The 22,818-nt window shown below is 29.7% G+C and overlaps 1 protein-coding gene and 1 long non-coding RNA gene across 6 annotated transcripts in view; one reads left to right on the top strand and one right to left on the bottom strand.

Annotated features, from left to right (window-relative positions):
• Positions 1 to 6,530: 6,530 nt before the first annotated feature.
• Positions 6,531 to 9,237, top strand: LOC111632485. The gene is made up of 3 exons (XR_002757867.1): positions 6,531 to 6,786; positions 7,620 to 7,806; positions 8,502 to 9,237. It is a non-coding gene; the product is annotated as an uncharacterized LOC111632485 (long non-coding RNA).
• Positions 9,238 to 11,603: 2,366 nt separating this feature from the next.
• LOC111632473 (poly(A) RNA polymerase GLD2-like) overlaps positions 11,604 to 22,818 on the bottom strand; it is a 91,452-nt gene continuing 80,237 nt past the window's right edge. For all 5 annotated transcript variants that reach the window (XM_023376890.1, XM_023376891.1, XM_023376893.1 and 2 more), the window contains 5 exons: positions 19,663 to 19,791; positions 17,046 to 17,092; positions 15,013 to 15,143; positions 12,158 to 12,273; positions 11,604 to 12,086 (listed from right to left, as the gene is read on the bottom strand). In XM_023376890.1, coding sequence (XP_023232658.1) covers positions 11,953 to 12,086; positions 12,158 to 12,273; positions 15,013 to 15,143; positions 17,046 to 17,092; positions 19,663 to 19,791 — 557 coding nt within the window. In that variant the 3' untranslated portion in view covers positions 11,604 to 11,952. The remainder of the gene's footprint in view (positions 12,087 to 12,157; positions 12,274 to 15,012; positions 15,144 to 17,045; positions 17,093 to 19,662; positions 19,792 to 22,818) is intronic.

The following is a 22,818-nucleotide window of genomic DNA, read 5'->3' as shown; positions in this document are numbered from 1 at the left end:
CAGTACGATTTTATAAACAAGACACAGTCTTGTTGAAAATTAATATTTTAAGGTAATATTTATTTTGTATAACAACTTTTGTTAGACATTTAATAAAATAAATTTCATTTTTTTAAATTTATAAACAAACTGTTCAAATTTTTCTAGAAAAACTAAAATTTATTGTTGTATATTAAATATTTTTTATTAATAAAAATTTAAGATTTGTGTTAGTTTTTCACATTATTTAGTTTTGTTTTATTTGTTGTTTTGTATTTTTTGTGTGCTCTATTTCTTATGGGAGAGGAAGGGGGCCCGGTAAGAAGAAAATGTCTAGGGCCCCAAAGTGAGTTAATCTGGCCCTGATCATAATTATAAACAAAGTTACATTTCTAGAATCAGTGCAAACTGTAAACCGACAGTACTACACCGTTAGATCAGCATTAGTTTGAAGTTTGTTTTTATGCTAATACAAGAAGCTTCCTATAAAGCGTAAAGCATTATATTTTTCATAAACAAAATTACTTTGTTTCATGCTATACAACTCTTAGAAAATATTTTCTGGGAGCTATATAGCATCGAAGCCAGATTCTTCAGAAACGCAGATTGACACCTTTGTTACTTGGGCTATCTGGCCGTCGCAATCTTCTCCTTTTTTAAAACTCTTATTTATTTTTTGTAGCATTAAGATGGCCTTTTTGTAAAAAAAAACCATCTTAATGCTAGAGTCATCTATGTTCACAATGGAGTGGCCGGGGTGAGGAAGGGCCAAGACATAGGGCCGCCACAAGCGTGCAGGATGTGCAATATGTACCGCAAGCATGCACCGACCTCAATGAGGCACCAAAAGACATTCTTTTTAGTACCCGATTTGAATTATGAAATGATAAAAATGATACCAACATTACGTTGTTAATGCTTGTATTATATATTTATATGGATTAATATATTGTTGTACTATAAAGCATGAACGCAGTGGCCTGATGGCGAATTTCCGTCCGGCGAGAGATAAACTTGTACGAACTAGTATATAACAATTTGTTATATACTAGTTATGTATACACGTTTATATTAACAATCATGATGGCAGCCTACAACTCTGAGCGACCCGGTAGCGAATTCTCATGGGTCGAATAAACCCCAAAAAATTTTCGGGGTCGTCCGTCCAGATATGTCCGTCCAGATGAGCTACGTCGGGCGGGACCCGACGTAGCTCATCTGGACGGACATTGTGGGCCTGGTCAATTCCTAATGAGCTTACTAAAAATTCCTTCTTCGTGCCCACAGGGCGGAGAGTTAAAATATAAAAGAAAATATATAACAATGGTACCAGACGTTAATTGCATCCAAATTCAATTAAGTTTTGATATTGATCAAAAAATAAAAATTCAAAGTATATTTGAAATAATAAAGGAACGAAATTTTTTTTACGTATGTATATATTTCCTCTACCTTATTGTTATTATAACTTTTTTGCTTGGAAAACATTGATTTGTCACCAATTTCTTTTACGCAGGACTTTCAAGACTTGGCCTAACCTGTAATATGTAAAATGCTTTTTCCCCTTCATCAAATAATGATAAAGATGAGAGCTACTAAGCTCCAGTCATAACACGAAAGCCCAAATCTGTAGTTATTTAGATTATGTGCTAATCCGACACTGCCTATCATCAGTAGTGATCGCTTCGTGTTATTAAATAACAATACAGTAATTGTAATAACTAGATCATTCAATAAGACGCCGTAATTCTGTTTCGTTCATCCAATTATTATTCAGGTAACGTTGTGTGAAAATTTTATTATTCTCTTTTTTCTACACTTAAAAATTTGAAAATGAAATAAATCAAACCGGTAATGGCGTCACTTTAGCTCCCATTTCGTTATCAAAATAGTAGAAAATACTGTTATTGTGTGTCAATAATATAAATGTTAACCAATTAATTAGTTAAACCATTATATTATTTTTTTTATTCAAAACGTAAAAAGAAACAATGGGTTTATAATGTTTTGGCATAAAAATTATGGAGTAACTTAGTATTGAAAGTAATTATTACTTCCAATTATTATTAATACTTGTGCATTTAAGATGTTTTCGGATTATTAAGAAATACTGTGAGTCTTGAAATAATCGTTGGTTAAAACGAAATTCTGAATATTTTATCTACTTTAAGTTTAGCAGAGTCTTGTTTAATAAATCCACGGCGAATACAAAGTGATTTTTCGTATCGCCGATGAAGGATTACCCAATAGGCGCGTGTCTAGGGCCTCGTCATCTAGAGAGGTTTTAAAAATTACGTAGCAAAAAAAATAATATACCTCTAAACATTTAGATGACGTTTAAAAAATGTATATTTTAAAGAAGAACTTATTATTATTATTAAGTATTTTATTGTCTTTTTAATATAAAAACAAACTTTTACATAAAGGGCCTTATAATAAAATTGCGCCTAGATAGAAAGTCCTCCCAGGAAACACTCTTTGCAGATCGGCTTTGTGTTGTGTTTTCTTATTCCATCAAACCAATCCAATCCCATTTATTGACAATATGTTGCATTATAAATACAATTTCTGAGAATTCTATTGGAATTTCTATCATGTTCTCGTCTTGAATGTAAAGAATTTTCGTTTAATAAAGATTTAAATTAGTAAAACAACATTAAATAAATTTTACATTCTTTTGTACATAAATTACAAGGCTCTATTTTGTTTATTTTACAAGCAATGAAATTAGTCTTATAGCAGAAAAATTCATGTAAAACAAATACAGATTTAGAATTTATAAATATAGACTTAACGTTCATATCTGTAAGCTTGCTAAATAACCGGTTTTAGTTCTGAATCGTGTGATGCATGACGAAGTCAGGAATTTTTGCAACTCGCAATTCTGCATATCTGTTGGCTGATTCCTCGAGAAGATAGATAAATTAGCAACATACACTATCAATTTGTCAGTTTTAGCAGCTGAAACAATTGAAGTTGTATAGCATTACTCGGAATAGTTGTTATATATATCAATAGAGAACCCTTGTATAACGCAGTACTTATACGATGCTTCAAGATAAGTTCGTATAAATCCAGGGTCGGATGCAATAGGTGAATTTTTTTTTTTTTTTTTTTTTGCGGGACCCCTCAAACTCTAAATAACAAAATTAATTAACACTTTAAAATCTATATTTCAATATGTATATTAAATATTTATTTAAAACAAAATCCAATTATAAAAATTAAAAGTCATGAATCATAAGATAGACAAATTTCTACATTAAAAAACCTGTACCAAATATAAATACAACTACATTTTATTGAATATAAACCTATAAAGAGATATTTTATATGTTCCGAAGTTTTTGTTCTGTAAAATCTAAAACAGTATCAAAATCCAACTGGCTTGCTTCTTGACTCTCAATCGACATGATCGACACGAACTTTTTAAGAAAAAAATTTGTTGTTATATTTTTAATAATATACCTAGCTATTTATTTTTTATAACATGTACTATTTTTAAATATATAAATTTTGATGTGCTGCGAGGCCCCTTCAAGCGCGGGGCCCGATTGGCGCAAATTGCTCCAATTGCCTCAAATCCGGCCCTGTATAAATCATCTGTTTATCTTATTCTAGTAAATGTTCTTTTAGTTACTACAACATACTTGATCAAATTAGATTATGCATTTTCCTTTCCTACCCTTTTCATGGTCAATTTAAAGCCAAATGCATAACAATTCTGACTGGTCGAAATCGTATAACCTGGTGACAAGCGCACACAATTTTTATAATTGTATATTAGTGATTAGAAAAAGTTACAGTGATGGCAACAAAATCGCAAACAAAGGGAAGAAACCAACACCAAAAAGAAAATTTATAAGTATTTCTTTAGAAGAAAATATCAACATTTTGGATCAACAATTCCTACGATCAAACAAAATAAACAAAAATAAGAGAAAGTGTTTGTGCTGAGTTGACTTAAGTGAAAAGTGTGTTACTTCGGACATGTTGCCCGAAAAGCACATCCTCCAGAATTAATAAAGGCTGTACATCTAACTTTGTTGTGTGTTCCTATGTGCTTCGTTCTCTCCAATCTTCTGCTACTCCTAACAATTAAGTCGAGAACAAGAGGCAGTCAAGTACAAATGTGTTACATGTGTACGCGATGAAGAAAATGGAAAAGTATCTAATGATCTGGATTGAAAACTGTACCCAGAAAAATTTCCTTTGGATGGAAATGTAATAAAACAAAAACGCTATTAAAATTTACACACATTCGAAAGAACTTAGACAAGATATCTAAAGAACACACTGTACTGTACATGAATTTTGTGCTGGTAAAGAGTGATTTGAAAATTTTTATTTGAAAAAAATAACCGTTTTGCAACATCAATCCATTTTTTATATTTAATTTGAATCTCGCATAACGTGACATTTTTGTGGAACCGAACTATCCCGTTATAGGAGAGTTATCTGTATTTGTGATATTGTGAATGCAGTACATCCTCAATTTTGGAAATATAGAGCGATTAAAAAGAAAAGGTTCTTTGAGACGGGCTTAAACGAAAAGAAGGGATGTATAGTAGAGCGTCGATTATCCGAAAGTCATATATCCGAAAGAATTCCAGTCGGCAAATTTAAATTTTCGCCAGTGCTGTGGCGCTGCAATCTTTGGCTATGTCTTGGGCTACTCAAATATTTTACGTTTTTGATAATAAATTAACTTCTGAAGTATAATTTTTATTGTTTTTATATTTTTCAATATATTTATTTTGTTTGTACAAAATAAAAAAATAATTTTTAACGATACAATAGTCTTCGTTAGGCTTAACATCGACGAAAATTCAACGCGAAGCGACACGCAACGGAGAAAAATTTCAAAATGGGATAGGTTAATATATTTTTTCGTACATAAAACGATATTTCGGATAACCATTTTTTTTCCGCGAACAACCCGTCCCCAATTGATTCGTATAATCGACGCTCTACTGTATAAGAAACTGGAATCGCGTGCAGCGGTGTAAATGATGGACACGGAGGCGCAGATTGACATGATAATTTTATATTTTAATTTTTTTCGCCTTATTTCAAAGTGAAAGATTCAATGGTATAAGTCAGGGAGATCCAATCTAACATGAGTGACGTTGAGTAGGTCTCAAAACGTTCGTGTTGCTACTAACACGTGTTTTCTTCACGTGTCTAACACCTAAATAGGTGCTAATTTCATATAGAAAGTTCTCTCCAGAGGCTAATTTCAGATCTCTTCAAGGCAATGGAAATTACCATCGCCTTGGCAGATCGTTCATGTGTTGCATGGCTTGTATTAATGGGAATAAGGCAAAACTCTTTAGAAAAAGAATTATTTAACTTTTAAAAATTTCAATCTGTCTGAAATATAAATATCATTTTTAAAAACTTTTAAGCTCTCATAATAAATCTATTCATCAGTAAAAACGAGATATTGAAAATACGCATTTCAGAATAATTAATTCTTCAAACGAAATTTAAATTTCGAAAAATTTATAAATTACCAATTAAAAATCTCAATTTTTACGTAAACATTCATAAATGAGGTTTGTACAAGTCAATAAATTAGACTTTTAATTAAAACTTTCATTATTGTAGATTTAATTATGTTAAGAATTCGGATCCAAAGTACTTTGTAGATTAAGAATAATCATCTTAAAAGAAGCGTAATTCGTCATTAAATGAGCCTTTCGTAATTAGTAAATTTTTTTTACTAAAGCAATTATTGTAGACTTAATTAAAAGTCTAGATAAAATGGGTTTCAATTATCTTTATCCATGAAAAACTGAAATACGTTAGCAAATAAGATTCAAAAAATATAAATTTCAACATTCAACACTTTAATTACATATTTCTATGACTTTTACGAGAATCTTTGTTTTATTTTGCACCGAAGACAATATAATTTTATGGATTAACAACAACAATAATGATATAATATCCAGAATTATTATACATGATGATTATACAATTTAATCAAACAAAGAATCGTCTACGATGAGTCATTTTTAATATTTTTTACGAGAAGATTGCAAGTATTTTGCAATAACATTATCAGGAAAGCTGTGTCATATGAATAAATTGCAGTAGAAAAAATATATATATATACTGTATATATTTTCTACTATATAATCTTGTAAACAATACGTTTCGTTTCTGTAATCTTATCAAAATAATTAAATGTCATCTAAATTACACAATCAACTTTGATTTATTGGTACGATGATTCAATACTGGGCATTAATTAGTTCATTTTGAAGATGGAATTTTTTAAAGAATTACAAATTTACAGCTTTAAAAATAAATTTAAGGCTGTCTTAATTAAATAAATTAAAAATATTCGAAATTTTATAATTTATCAATTAAATTCTTTACAAATTACTGACTAATTTAGTGTCTACGTGATGCGTTGCTGTTATTATTTTGTTTTTGTAACTATAATTATTTTAATTAATAATTATAGTTACAAAAAAAAAATAAAATCGAAATAAAAATAAATATGGTTAATAATGAAATATCAATCAATTATAAGGTCACAATGATAATTATATTCTATCTAAATATTAAAATTATCACAACTGTGGTAAATTTTACGACTGGATCTCTAAGAGCTGAATCTCAATTTTATATTTAAAGAAATCTCCCCAATAATGGTCAGTATAAGTAGACTTGAATAAATTATTCCAGGGTGGTCTGCTGCACTACTCTAGTGACGTCCATGATTGAAAACATGAATTCTGGAATTCGATAATGCCGAATGGTGCACACCCAAATTCAAAGATCGACAAATTCACAGTTAAGTTCTCGTCGTTGCAACAATGTAATCTTAAGTTCATATTTATCATTATATAGGATGATCATAGAAGTATTTAGAGTTTTCCATTGAAAAAACTATTGGAAAAATCTCAATTTGGCATACACACTGTCCTGAATATGCGAGTTCAATCTTCGGACAAAAATGTAGCCGCCAGGGCTAAATTTAGTATTGTGGTCCCCCTTAACACCAGTAAATTGTATACAAATCTAAGAAGGTTGACCATCGAATTTCTTCCAAAAAGCAAAAATAATTACATATTCAAAATGTCCACCTAATGATGAAAATGAAGAAAAATCAGGCATTTTCATCTATGCATGGATAACTTAAACATTATGAATCAAGCCCGAAACATAATTAAGCTATATATAACATTAATATGTAATTAAAATAAATTATTTTTATGCATAAATTATCATGAAATATTGTAAAATAGCTTTGCAAATGTTACATTATTGTATATTTCCGTCATTAATGTGACCTTTAATCTGTCCTTTCGTTTCCGTGATGGATAGTTAGTTTTTACTGCTAGTAATCTAGACGATAATAATTATATTCGTTTATTACACAATTAAATAATGATTAATTCTACTATGATGGTTCGTTGTAATGCTTCGTATATCGCCACTACTCTAGAATACTAAACATTTAATATCCTAAGTAGAATGGTAGTATTTTCCATATGAACGATAAAATTCTAGAATAATTTGTTTTGATTTGATTGAATTCTATAAGAATGGCTCTTTTCCATTCTACGAACAAATTTATCATAAAATCATTTTTTAACTGATAAAATGAACTTTCCACTCTGTAGGCACTGTAAGTCCGGTAATAAATTCAGCCAAATTACAACGGGATGGTCGAGTGATGAAAGATAACCCTAAACAGGATAAAACACTTCCGATTCTTGAAAATCAGGCCCGAACTCGAACCCGGATCCCTCAGATGGACAAGTACGCACATGGCTGCCTCCATTAGCCAGTCGTCATCTCTCCCAAAAGGTATACCACCACTTTTGTTAGTATATCAAAAATTAAGATCACACATCACTTTAAACATTTTTAATGTCTAAATAGGAAAACTATCATAAATCCATACATTTAGCAAATTTAAAAATCATCATATATCTTACAACGCTAACCCTGTCCTACAAGTTCATTTTTTTTTTTTTTAACGAATGTACTTGTGGCCAAGCTGTCTTTGTATCCTGAACACTGGGAGTTCAGTTGTGGTTTCACACCTTGCTCGGATGGACTAGCCACATGGAGTTTTCTGGGTTTTCTCCGTCTGTAACGCCTAAATAGTTTCCCTTAAAAAGACCTCCCAGAAGGCATCCCCCAAGGCAGATCACCCAAGTGTTCATTGCCATAACTAGGCAAACAAACGAATGTAATCACAAACAAGAATCAAGAGTTCTGGTTAATTAACTTACATTTTTTTCATTCTTCTCTCATTTTGCTTAGTAGGTACTTAAGAGGCTTTTTTCTATTCAGATCATGGGTTTGGCCATGTCCACAATGGGGACAAGTAATTAAGGTAAGGCCCATGAAAATTTCCCAGGGATTTGCTTATCTGGGTTGATCTCATCCACCACTATCATTCCTACCCCAATCTCAAAAATCGTTACCAGTAAAAATGTTTAAATATATATATATATATTTTTAATGTATTACAATTATAACATGCTGCCCTGTAGGAACTAAGACCTTTTAATCAAGCTCATCATGAATTTGACCAGGACCACAATGGGATAGCCAAGTGGTGAATGGAACCTGATATATCACCCTAAAAAATTCAAGGTTTTTTGACTCATCCAGATTTGTTCCTGGGTCCTCCAGAGCAGGAAACTGACAAAGTGATAGTCATGTGACCATGTGGTTATCAGTATTATATGTAGAGTTGATGAGAGGAAGAGAAAGCAAGAATTTGTTTTGAAAATTAACAATGCAATTTTTATCAGTATTCTATTTTCTTTTGTGATATCAAATTTTTTTCTTTATTTTCCATTACATTAATTAATTATTTTCACGTTTTCAAATTAAAGATGTAGAGTCTAGCTGCAATATGTATATTTTTTATTATGAAGTCTAGAAAACTATTTTATGTAATTTCATATACATGAAGAAAAATGTAATAAACTGGGAATATCACATCAAAAGAGGGAACAGAATCCAGAAGTTCCTAATCCCAGAGCCCTGATTTTGTAATCATACATCTATGGAATGTATATCCATATTAGTGAAGTTATTATAAAAAGACAAGTGATTTATCTATATCAGACAGATTCCTTAGTTTCTTGGATGGGGCTGATGAATTTTCTCACTATACATTATTTCTAAATTAAATTTTCAAATATTAAAATCAGTCAATTTGCTGAACTGAAATCTAAAACAGAAGTATTTGATTTTATTTTCTAAACATGTAAATTATGAGCAATATATTGTTTTTCCTGAATAATTTTAATGATTAGTCCAAATGAATAAAATTAAAACTTAATAATTTCAATTACTCTTTTTAGAAAAACAAAATTATTAATTTCAGATTTATAGAATCTGGACAAACTTATATTAAATGTCCAGATTCTACACGCAATGTTTATCTATTTTATTATTCATAATTTAGTGACTTATTTTTAAAAACTATTAATAAATAAATAACAAATAAAATCAAACTATCTGCCATAATAATACAGCCAAAACATGCATACTATAATCCCCCTAATAAACAAACATCACTGCAAAATTTCAGAAATTTTCAACAAAAAAAATACAGGAGTTATTAAGCTTCAAATAGGGTGAACAAAATCATGCTCCTCCACACACTGACATCAAGACACACAGAAATTTTTGCATTTCAACATTTCAAGATCTCAAGTCCAAAAATGTAAAAATCTTGGATGTCATTTTTTGACCAATCACAATACTTTCCCTCTGTCATATATAACAGCTGGAAAAAACTAGAAAGTGGCATTAAAAATTAGAAGGGTAATTAATATAGTAATTTTAACACATGAAACTTCCAAGTCAAAGTTGCAGCTGGTAACATGTTGGCATGCAAGAATGTGAGAACACAACACAAGAGACTGAGAAAATGGCAGCATCAGTGCAGTAGAATAATGTAGTGTCATCTAACTTTTGCAAAGTGAGGGTATGAAACTAATCAACATCCATTGGTACTGTATATGCAGGTACAATACTGAAAAAACTACATGAATCAAACTCAGGTGTACGAATGGAGTTCTAGATTAAAAAATAGCCATAATTCTTTGAAATATTCTCTATAGTCTGGTTCATCATTCACTGTAGTCAAAAAAGAGAACATTGGCAGCAAAAGTGACATGGAAAAATTATTGAGTAACAGTTAAAGAGATGGCCTTCCTATTGTAGATGAGCACAATAGTGACAATCTGCCCATCACCTTATTCATGAGGTGGTGAAATTTCACAAAATCTGTACAGGTGGGTTCTCAGGCTACTGATGCTCAGATATGAAAGATACACACATCTATGCCTACCAGGAACCTAAGATAACTGAAGATCAGAGCTGGGTGCACTATTTCCAACAAGAAAGAGAAAGCATGAATTAGTGTCACAGCATGTACCCAAACCCAAGAAGTCACAGAACTAGGAAAGTCATGGACACACTATTCTGAGATAACAGGGAAATGCTTCCAAAGCACTACACACCCAAAAGAAATGTCGTATGGTTCTACATACTGACATTTCAGAACTGCACAAAGCCAAAAATTTGCACCAAGTGATTGGATCAAGTTGCTAACAGCAGGATATGACAATACTCATCTTCACACTGCCAATGTAATGGTGTTAACAATCAAGCATATGAGGTTTGAATGCATCCATCATATTCTTTACTTGCCAGACCTCACTCAGTTGAACCACCACATTTTCAGACTTGTGAAGAGAGACTGAATAGCAAAAATTCCAGTTAAATGTAGAGGTACAATCTGTAATGGTGCACAACTGATTGTGCATTCATCATAAAGGATTTCTTCCAAAGAATGAAAGGCCTTATTTGATGCTGAGAAGGTGCATTGAGAGCAACTGTGTTGAAAAATAAGTCACTTAATTTCAATACCTTAAAAATACAATCTGGAAAAAAAAAACTCTGCTGGCTGGGTCTTGACTCCGATCTTCATTGCTAGCCTTTCGAAAAAAAAAAAAAAAAACCTTTTCCTGTTGAACCAGCTCAATATTAACAAAAACAAATAAAACAGCAAAGCCACTCTTGGGATGAGACTGTGTCTTGGAGATGCAAGCAATGCATGCACAAATCTTGCACTCGCATCTGTTTGTAGAAACAGTCTCACCATTTTGTATTTTATTTTGACCCAGTTTTCAGTCCCTTGACTACCTACAAGTCTGGGTTTTTTTTATGTGCACATGATTTGGGCACCAAATACTCTGTGCCAAATTACAACTCTTGACATGCACTCCTTCAAACTTCTAAGGTGTCCAGCTGTTGACAGCAGTGCAATTTTAGAGAGGAGACATAGCTAATAAAATGAGCAATGTAATTGATGAGACTAAGTTAGAATAAATATATTTAAAAGATATATTACTTAAAATAAAATTTTAGTCTTGTTTTCAGAAATAAAAATTTTAATTTGCAAAATTATCTTTATTACTTTAATTATCATATACATCACACTATTTTATTTTAAGACACTTCAATGGCACTATATCTCTTATAAAAATACACATTTTTTTTAAAGTTTCTGAAAGAAATTTAAAATATTACTAGTAAAGATTTTTACATTAATTTATTTCTATCAGGTAAATATGGCAGTGGCATATAGACTAGATAATGAAATATAAAAATATGCACTTATGATATCACATCAAACATATAAAGTTCATCATTGTTAAATGATGAACTTTAAATATTTGTTTATGGATGTTAAATGACACATTAATGGTAAGATTGTAATGCAAGCATTTACCTCATTGAAAATAAATGCTATTACAGATAACAATAAGATAAATTTCTGATATCCATGATATCATGACAGATGAGCTCCTGAGCATTTACTTCATAAAAATTATATGACAAATCAATGAGATCCTGAGCATTTTATTCTTAGTATTACAAATATTTGATAAGTAGACAGTTTGCCTTAAATTTTTTTTTTCATATATTCAAAATGCACTTGAGATCTTTGTTTTCCTTTAACTTAAACCAACTAGTTTTAAATGCGGCCATTATTTTCTGAAATGGAATTTCTTCAAACACCGAACAGGCTGTATTTGTGCGAGAAAATGGTTCTACAAAATTAACAAAAACAAAAATTTAAAAAACAACCACTAAGATTAAACTATTGAATTCATTTTATTACCTTCAATGCATATATATTTCCAGTGTCCTTTTTTATTTTTCTGAGATTTATAAGACATCACAGTTTGTTTTGGTAACTTACATCCTAAACGTATTGATATGGCATCTTTACTGAAACTAAATTTTTAAAATTATTATATATTAAATCTAATATTTTATATTTATACACACATTTGAAATTAAATGACAGTTACTAGTTAATAATAATCATCTGATAAATAAATTATTATTTTATTTAGATACACAACAGAAAATGCTATTCACTCAATTTCAAATAGAGAACAGAAAAATATTAAATAATTTTGATATCCAGAAAATCATTATTTCTACAGTTAAAAATTAATACATAATTTTGGGGAANCTTTGTTAAATTTTTTCTGATTTTAATTTGTAAGTAAAATTTTATTATTTTTATTAATCATGAATTGCAAAAAGGCAAATGAGAAGCAACAGAAAACTAAAAAAATGACTAGAATCACAATGAAACTGAAAAAAGATTGGTGAGAAATATGAAGATGGCACGCGTGTTCGTGATTTTAACTGTTGCATATCGCATTCCGAGAACAACGATATCGACAATCGTGAAAAATAAAAACATTATTAAATCTGCTATCATTGTGAAAGGGGTTAAATCAATTTCTAAACAGAGATCGAAGACATTAGATCATGTTGAGAAAATGCTTTTGCTTTGGATAACTGAAAAAGTGTGCTAGAGACATCGTATCAGAAGCAATTATTTGCGAGAAAGCTAAAAAGATACATGCTGATCTCATGAAAAATCAAGCAGGAACTAGCCAGGAAAGCGAGGTGTTTCAAGCCAGCCACTTCTTTTTACATGAGAACGGATTAATCATTTTTGCATTACTTCTTATGGGAAAGGTTGGTTTGGTATACGTCCTATTCGGTATAAGTCCAAACATCAGGAACGGATTAAGGTTGTATACAGAGGTTCCACTGTACATTGAGTTTAAATACCAGACAGTAAATTTGTCAGTGAATGGCTACTAAACTCACCCAATGTAATTGATCTAAACAGAATAATTTTAACACCTATAATAAAATTATTTTCTGTTAAATTTTTTCAGAGTTTATTTTATTACTACTACAGTAGACCCCCTATAACACGGTAGAAAATTCCGTGTTATATGAATTCCATGTTGTACGAGTCACTTAGATTTTACAAATATGTGAGCTGTTCACAGCCCAGCACACATATTTATAAAATCTAACTGACTTGTACAACATGGAATTATCTACCGTGTTATAGGGGGTGGTCTACTGTATGGGACATTTATAAATTTTATTTTATGACTAATTATCTATCATTTATTTTTACACTTAATTTATGTAACTGGAACAGTTCATAAATATTTACAATTGAATTATGAGGGTGGCCAGTGAGTACAGGGATGAATTTCTTGATACCCACTTTCCTGTTAAGGTACTTGTACCATGCCATACACACATGGCATCGTCAAACATACATTAGTGAAAATAATATATGAGCATGTGCTTGTGCAGGGATTGATCTGAAAAATTAAAAACAAAAATTGCCAACTATTTCACTAGTTTAAAACATTTTTTGCCACCAGTTTTACTTACTAATTAATTCATGTTCTGGTAACTTCATCAGTTTGGAGCCCAAAAAGCACAGTAACAAGTTATACTGTCACTTAGAAATAGAAACCATTTTTGAATAATTTTTTAATGAATAATTCTGAATAACACATTTGATCACAATACTTAAACAATATTTCACATGTTCTGTCATGTAAACATTTTTATGCTTAGTCAATGGAAAAAGATCAAAGCAAACAAAATGTCACCACAAAAAAAATTTCCCCAAATGTTCTCAATCAATAAAAAATACTCAATATGGAAACACTGGAAATCATTGCATGAAAAGTGCCTTTGGTTTTCAACATCACTTCCTGCTTTCCTATTCAAACTTACTGTGTAATGTCATGACATCACTAGGTGTCTGGTGCATGGGATGCCCATTGCATAAGTGCTTGACAGCTGCTGTTTTTTCCTGAAGTGTGATTTAAGATTCAATTTCATCCTGAATGTCAAAATAAGTGGACTATGGTTTTTATCATCACTTTAATAAAAATATTGCCAAATGGTGATTTTGATACTATGCAGCATGACCCCTACTTGTGTGTGTATGCCACTGTGCCAAGCTATTGTCTTTGCTAAGATGTGTTCAGATTGAAAGTTATTTAATATTTCAAATTTTATACAAATGTTAGTTTAGTTAAAGTAAAATGGATTAGAGTCTACATTAGTCTAAAAATAAAGCAACAAAGATAACAAAATTAAAATTAAAGGTATTGTTAATTATTATTTTGGATTAAATTCAATTCCAAAATTATTGTAGCTATTAGTTAATGTTAGTATAAGACAACAGTTTACCACTTGCTGTTATAAAAATTATATTAATTATTGATAGTTAGCCAAACTAAGTCTGAATCCAGAAATTAATATGGTTATTACAGAATATTTAGGTATAGTTGTTTATGTACAGTACATCTACAATGATTTATTAACAGAAATGTAACAAAGCAATATTTTAATATTTGAGATGGGAACTTCTAAACTGCATATTTGCTTGCTTTCAATGGCTACCTTGGAGGCATGAGATATTCAGTAGAGTGGATTATATAAATTTATTTTGTTCTTGCAATTTTCTGTGGAATAGTTGCCATTGAGGGTTATCCCCAAAATTACAATAATATAAGAATTATTATAATTTTTTTTTTATAAATTCACAAATCAGTTATGAAATCCACAAAATATGTATACATATATATGTTTGTTATATTTTCATTATTAAAAATCACACAAAATACATACTTGAATTTATTACTATAATAATCCAAAAATCCTATAAAAAGTTCTCCCAAGTCTTGTTCATTTTTTGATTTAAAAGATGGTAGATTTTGAGTATTTAATCTTCTGATATCACCAGTGGAAAGAAAGAGATTCTGAAAGAATTTTATGTAAAAAGTAAACTTAAATTCATCTTGGCATCAGTAATGATAAACTAAAGGAATATTAAGATAAAACTTTTTTCTTTTAGTAAAGCTAAATTTTAATTATTAAAATTCATCATAATCAAAGATTTAAATAAATAAAAATATCAGAAGGGTTTTACATAATATTGATTAAAATAGAAATCACAGTAGATGCAGAAATAGAAAGTATAAAAGATCACACTTTCATTTCCAATTAGCAAATAAAATATAGTGTGCATTACAAATTAATAAAATACTAATCAGCCAGTATTTTATTTTGAAGAAAACATATTTCATATATGGTAGGTGTACTTTATTAATAAATAAATTATTATTTTATTTAGATACACAACAGAAAATGCTATTCACTCAATTTCAAATAGAGAACAGAAAAATATTAAATAATTTTGATATCCAGAAAATCATTATTTCTACAGTTAAAAATTAATACATAATTTTGGGGAAAACTTGCAGGATATCTGTGCTGAAAGATAATTTGAAAGGCATAGATATGCAAATAGAGCAGATTCGCTAATTTTAAATTCTAATCATGAGTTAAAGTTGATTCATACTATAGAACATTTTTCCCTAGATTCATTTGAGACTACACATTTTATCATCAGATCACAAAACATGAGAGTTAAACAAAAAAACACTAACACTTTGAACATACATTGAAACCATTGATTTGTAACAAAATTCTAAAAATAATTGATGATACATTATANAATAAATAAAGATTTAATTATACTTATTAAATTTAATAAGAGATGGCACCCAATGCCTACCTCTAGTGCCAAATTACTCAGAATTTAATTATTAATAGTAGCAGTAATGAGCCCAATTTAATCTGTCAATCATTTGACTTTAAAAACTATATTCATATTCTTATACACTTTTATCTACTTCTATAATCCACTTTTATAATCAATCATCATTTAAATAGTAATTTAAAAATCACTTATCAAAATCTTTCATTTGTGATCATATTTAACATAGTAGTATCCAAATTGGAAAAATATTTCTACTCTAACAATTTTTACATTCATTAATGATTCACTGACTATATTAAGTTGTATTTCTGGAAAAAAAGTCAGAATATCATAAATAAGATATTAACAGAATTCTGCTAAGTAGAATATTGCAGCAGATTAATACATCAAACTCCTATATAGAGTTGATAATACACTTCATCAGAGATTAACTATAAATTATAGTAAACAATTTCAAATAAAGTACAGTATTTAATGCAATTGTACAATTAAATTACATTTAAAATAATATTTTAAAATAATTTTAAAATATTAATATTTTTAAAATAAGTTTAAATTTTGCATAACAAAAATGTTCATATTATCTTGCTAACTTAGCAATTTCAATAATAATGCTGAAATTCAAACAAGATTTATGAATATTTGAAAATAATGACAATACACAAATTTTAAAAATAATTACAAGAGACACTAAGTTTTTTTATATTTTATAGTTTTTGTAATCCATATTCATATCAACAGATTGAAAAAGTAATATTATAATCACATACTATATTGGTAAACAATAGCTACACTGTCAATATTGCTTGAATAAAACCAAACATATTTAAAATATTAAGAATTACTTACTTTAATGAGAACCAGGATGTCAATTAAAATAGTTATAATTTAAATACAAACACAAAAATAATTTGAAGTTTTTTGTATTTACTCATTAGTCTTTAAAACTATAAAATTGCTCTTAATGACTAAAATAATTTAGTCATGTTCTTCTTCAAATTATATACTTCTTTTTAATTATTTTCAGAAAAAATGAAAATATGAAATATTAAATTAATATAAATCATTATAAAAATATGTTTCTCTTATCTATACTTACAGGTTTCAGTTTTTGCAAGCATGGAATTACAGGAGGAACACAACCACCTTTAAGGTAAAGATATTTAAAACTTTTTTAATCATCATCATTATAAAAATAAACTCAAACAATTAAATAAATAATTACTGGAAATATATTTTACAGATAGCTTTTTCTTCAAATAATTTATGATCAGTCCAAAATAAAAAGTAAAATTATGTTATTTGTAAAAATTACAAAAAATGAATAGTAGTACAAAAAACATTTTGAAGTTTCTACACATCCATCCCATCTGGTTCTTACAAATATCCAATGCCAGTGGTAGTTTTAGACAATTTGCATGTGTCATTTTATAGGCAGAGAAGGACTATAAAAAAAAAAGGTCTATTCCACTAGTGTTGTGTTCCAATGGTTGATTGGCATAATTACATCATCCCCACCTACGAGCTTACACAGACCCTCACAGGGCATGGCAACATACAAGCTATCTCCACAGATTCAAGAAGCGTAACAACAACAACTGTGAGTGCGACAATGACTCAACTGGTGACTTATTCCACATTCTGTGGGACTGCCCCACCCATGATAGAGTACGGCAGCCTCTGTACCAACACTGTGCCCTGCGTGGTCAAAACTGGCCACCTAGACCAGACTTTCTGTGTGAATCTAAAGAAACGTTTAAGATGTTCCACAACTTCATACGGAAATGTAAGGTCTTCAACACTCGGCAAAGCAACACGACAACATAATGGACGTTCTTCCAGCCCTAAGTGCAAGACCCCAATAGGACTTATCAACCATCATTAAGCCAAAATGGCACTCGGTGTTAACGAATGTTTAACCATTGTTCTCTTGATCATCGGCCAGAATGGTACTCTGTTGTATATATTTTGTATTCTAATTGTTAAAATAAGGCAATTCAAGTCATCAGCGGTATCCTAACTCCTCTTATCCTTCCTACCACTACCATCCTCACTTCCATTCCCAATCTTCATATCCTCCCCAACCCTCGCCTTCCTTTTCCACCCCTCCTTTTGGGCTAAGTCTAAGGACAGCCATCTATCTGTTATAAAAATAAAATAAAAAATGGTTGATTGGCACAGAAGACTTCAAAATGTTTTTGTATTAATCTTCAATTTTGTGATTTTTTTAACATATTCCCATCCTGAGTTTAAACATTTTTATTTTTATGCTATTTGTGTTTCTTAATAATTGTTAAATAGTATTAGAAGATTTAATATGTATCTTTTTATTCTATTGAAATAAAACAATATCAATTATATGAAAAATATATTTTACAAATTCATGACAAATATTAACTGAATTTAATTAAGATTGTACAAACAATGCTAATCTCTAATGCAAAAATGTTTCTACAGTATAATTAAAACAATAATTCCAGAATAAAATTATTTAACAATACAATTTAAATCCCAATAAAGAAGTATAATAAAATAAAAAGATATCATTAACATAATGATATTTTTACTTTGATATCTAATTGTAACTTTTCATAAAGAAAATTCGAACTTTTCTATTAAGATTTACCTATAAACTACAGGTAACCCCCATATAACACGGGAGTTACGTTCCAAAAAATTTCCGTGTTATGCGAATCTGTTATACGAAACAAAGAACTAGTGCGAAAAAAGGGGTTAGGTTCCAAAAATTAAAAAAACATGTTGTTAAATCCTTATTTAAATCAGATTTATTATTCATGTTTTTCACAGGTAAATTAACTATTTATTATTTAAGTAAATATTTTACCGGAGGATTATTCATTTTATATGATGATCTCAGCATGAGCATCATCAACTGGTAACAGTTTGTGGGTGTGTTCATTAATAGCAGTCGCTCTGCAACGGGAGTGCGCTGCTGTTTGTGGGCATTTAGGAACGACAGTGAAAGAAAGATGGTGGCGCCCACACTATCGATGGTATCGTGTGGAGGAATCTATAATTCTAAAATGAGCTTTTAGAGGCAAAAGAAGGGTCTCAATTGTAAAATTTAACCATTAAATGGATTATTTGTTGAAAGAGCATTCAAAGTAGCCACGAAAACAATTAGAATGCTCGCGCAGAGCAGAGCCGTAACTAGGGTATGGCCAATGTGGCCCCCGCCACAGACGCTGATTTAATAAAGGCACCAACAAGAAGGTTTCAGAATATGTATTTGAAATTAATAACGAAAAAATTTTTATATTCATATTTATATAGTATTTAAATGTCATTAGATAATTTTTTTAGAATAAAATTATTTTTTTTTAATAATAAAAATTAAAAAGGCACCATTTTTATTCTTGGCCATAGGCGTCCAAAATCCTAGTTACGGCTCTGACGCAGAGATATAAAAGAGCACACCCTTTATTACATTTTATGTTGTATAAGGGTTTTACCCAATTCCCGAACCGTGTTAGAGTGAACCCATGCTATAAAAGTACCGTGTTATACGGGGGATGTTCTTAATTCTCGAACCGTTTTAGTGAATATGTGCTATAGAAGTAAAGTGTTATACGGGGGTTACCTGTATTATAGAAATATTTACAAGAATTACTTCTGACATAGCCAATCTAGATATTTCCCATATTGATGTTTGCAACTTCCTTAACAGACAGTAATAAACTAAAAAACTAACTTACATTGTAGATAATGGATGACTAAAAGAACAAGTGAATAGCTAGATAATGTTTTTTCTTTTGCATTGTTAATATTATATTCTTGAGCCCATTCTTTTATTATCAAAACTAATGGCTGTACTCTCCAATCCACTGAAAAATAAATTTTTTAAATACACAGTATTAATCAAAAACAAATATTTAAATCTAACTTTTAATATTACAATAAATAAATGCTTCTTTATATTTTGATACATTTGTATTATCTAATGCAATTTCTTATTAGTTTATACTAACTTGATTTAATTATGGTTACACACTCATACAGACAATATGCTAATTTTAACATTAACTGCACAGACTAAACAGTATTTTGACAATTGTAGTGATGATTAGGTAAATTGGCAGAGCAGGGCTGGAAGCCAGTCAAAGAGATGGACAATCTCCAAAAAGAAAGCTAACAGATGAATAGGTCTGTAATCCATACATGTCATAAAACTGAAAGAGTTGGTTAGTTTTATCTTTTCCAAGAATTTGGTGTAGCATTTCTTACTACTTGAACAATTAAGAATATCTATATGTTTATATAGCTACCAAAAATCTCAGTATATCCATGAAGTATGCATGTTAAGCATAAGCAAATGTATGGTAATATGCATAAATTAAAATTGTTAATGCATTTTGCTCATTATATCTGTGCACCTTATAATAGATTGACTGTACTAAAAATACCAACAACACAAAAAACAAATTTTCATCAAGGAATCATTATATTTATCTACTGAAACATTTTTGGAAAGAGCCTCTTCCCATCATCAGTAGTAGTTAAATGAAGGGATTCTTTGATGAAGGTTTTTCTTTTGTATTGTTGATATTTGCCATGGAATTGTTGTTTAGTAGTTTTCAGCAAACTAAAAATAGTTGCTGATATTCAGTACAATAAAACTTTGTTGACCAAAGGTGTGTTACAATGCATTATCTGGTTCTATCTCAAATTTTACTCACTTTCAACAAAAAATTCAGGTGCTTGACAGCAATTCTTGATTATGTCTAAAAAATACATTCCTTGTGTTACCATGGTATATTTACTGATGAATATCAAAACTTTATGTGAGGAATTATTACAAAGGTGAGAAGTTGATCGTTTAATAATTTGATGACAATCAAATATTTGGAATATTTAAAAAGGGTTCATTTTCACTGTTTTTCACAGTTGACATTCAGGTGGTATTTTCAATAATTTTATGAGTGTTTTTATTACTGTAAATTTCACTTTATGAGAGCCCATACCCAGGAAAGCCCTATGGGTATGGTCCCTCATAAGATTACAACATTTAAATTAAAAAGAAACACACATGTAAACTCTATACATAAGATGATGCAGATGTTCTATTTGTTTTCTATTTTTAATAATCACTCAATTTTTTAATCTAAATCAATAATTAATAATGATTGTTTACTCTACAAAAAATTCTAATGCATAGAAGTACCATATAAGTGTCTTCTTTATTTTGTGATGTCCTTTACACACTTTGGGAACAAACTGTTCTTACGGTGAAGTCAACCTTTCTTTATAAGCTGTTTTCCCCATCTCAATATGTAAAAATAGTTTAAAATATTCTCAAGCTTTGGCACAATTGTATTAAATTAATTTACAATTAAACATTAATTAAAATAATTAAAAATGCCAGGACAATTATATCACAAAAAATTCCAATGCATACAACAGTTTTTACATATTGAGGTGGGAAAAAGCAGTCTATAAAAAAAAGTCAACTTTGCCATAAGAACAGTTTGTTCCCAAAATGTGTAAAGGACATCATGAAATAAAGAAGACACTTATATGGTACTTCTGTGCATTGGAATTTTTTTATAATGTAATATTTATCATCCTGGCATTTTTAATTATTTTAATTAATGTTTAATTGTAGATGATTGTTTAGTCTTTTTACTACACACACATAATTTAAACCATTATTAAATATCACCTCATAATATATAAATCAGTGCCATCTTAACCATTGGGCTAATAGGGCTGCAGCCCTAGGGCACATTGCTGCCACATCACAAAAAAGTTTTTTTTTATTTATTTTTAATTTTAGATTCATTTATACTTTTACTGATGAAATTGTTTTTTCAATTTTAAATTAATACCAGTATTCTGATATAAAAATAAAACTGTTGGGATGATGCAATTGCACATAAATCACTTTGAATAAAAATGTCAATTAAAACAATCCTATTAAGCATATATTTATTATAGTTCTTCAGTAATAAAACAATCCAAAAACAAACATTTGCTAAGATAGTCCTTAGAAAGCCCAACTGATTATTTAATGATTAAAATTCATTTCTCTAAGAACTCATTTAGCATATAATAATATAAAATAGTTTTGAATTATGCTGGAAGTTAGTACAGCATTTTCTACAATATTTACAGCTTTATACAGTGTCCTAAAACCTATCTACCAAACTTGGAGCTTTATTATAATTGAATAATGATATACAGTAGATCCCCCTATAAGACTGGTTCCTATAATTACGATTCCTATAAGATGGCAAAAAAATTGTGGCGGTATCCGTACACAACGGTAAAAAAACTCCTATAATTACGTAAAACATCATCGGGCAGCCGAACTATTTTCCCGCTGTCCAGCGCCACGCTACGGACAGTTTAGGTGGGTAAATTGAGTTTAGTTTCGTCTGTACATATAATTATATATTAATTATATATAAATTAGGTACTGTATATATAATTATATATTAACTTAATTTATTGTAACTTTATTATAATTATATACGGTAAGGTCTCATTTTATGCGGTGGATACGCTCTACAGAACAGAAAAGCGCATATAAAAAATTCACATAAAAGACTTTACTTGCCTTGAAAAAGTAGGGATACGTTCCGTAATTTTCTAAAATCGCATAAAACCAAAACAACGAGTTAAAATTAACTTAAAACCACATAAAAAAGTTTGCAGAAATTAAAAGAAATAGGCTGCTTAATAAATTACTTCGAATGTCTGAAAGAAATTCATATAAAAGCTTAAAATAAACTTGTATTCAAACTTAATTCAGTTTATTTTATTGAAAAGTAATACAAGGGGAATCCCCGAATTGCAAAAGCTCACTCTAAAAACAAATCACTGACATCTGGATGTGAAGAGTTAATTAAAAC

This window comes from Centruroides sculpturatus, unplaced genomic scaffold (genome assembly GCF_000671375.1).
Source record: "Centruroides sculpturatus isolate CEXI.00-Female unplaced genomic scaffold, Cexi_2.0 scaffold661, whole genome shotgun sequence".
NCBI lineage: Eukaryota > Metazoa > Arthropoda > Arachnida > Scorpiones > Buthidae > Centruroides > Centruroides sculpturatus.
This window is presented reverse-complemented; position numbering and strand designations above follow the sequence as displayed.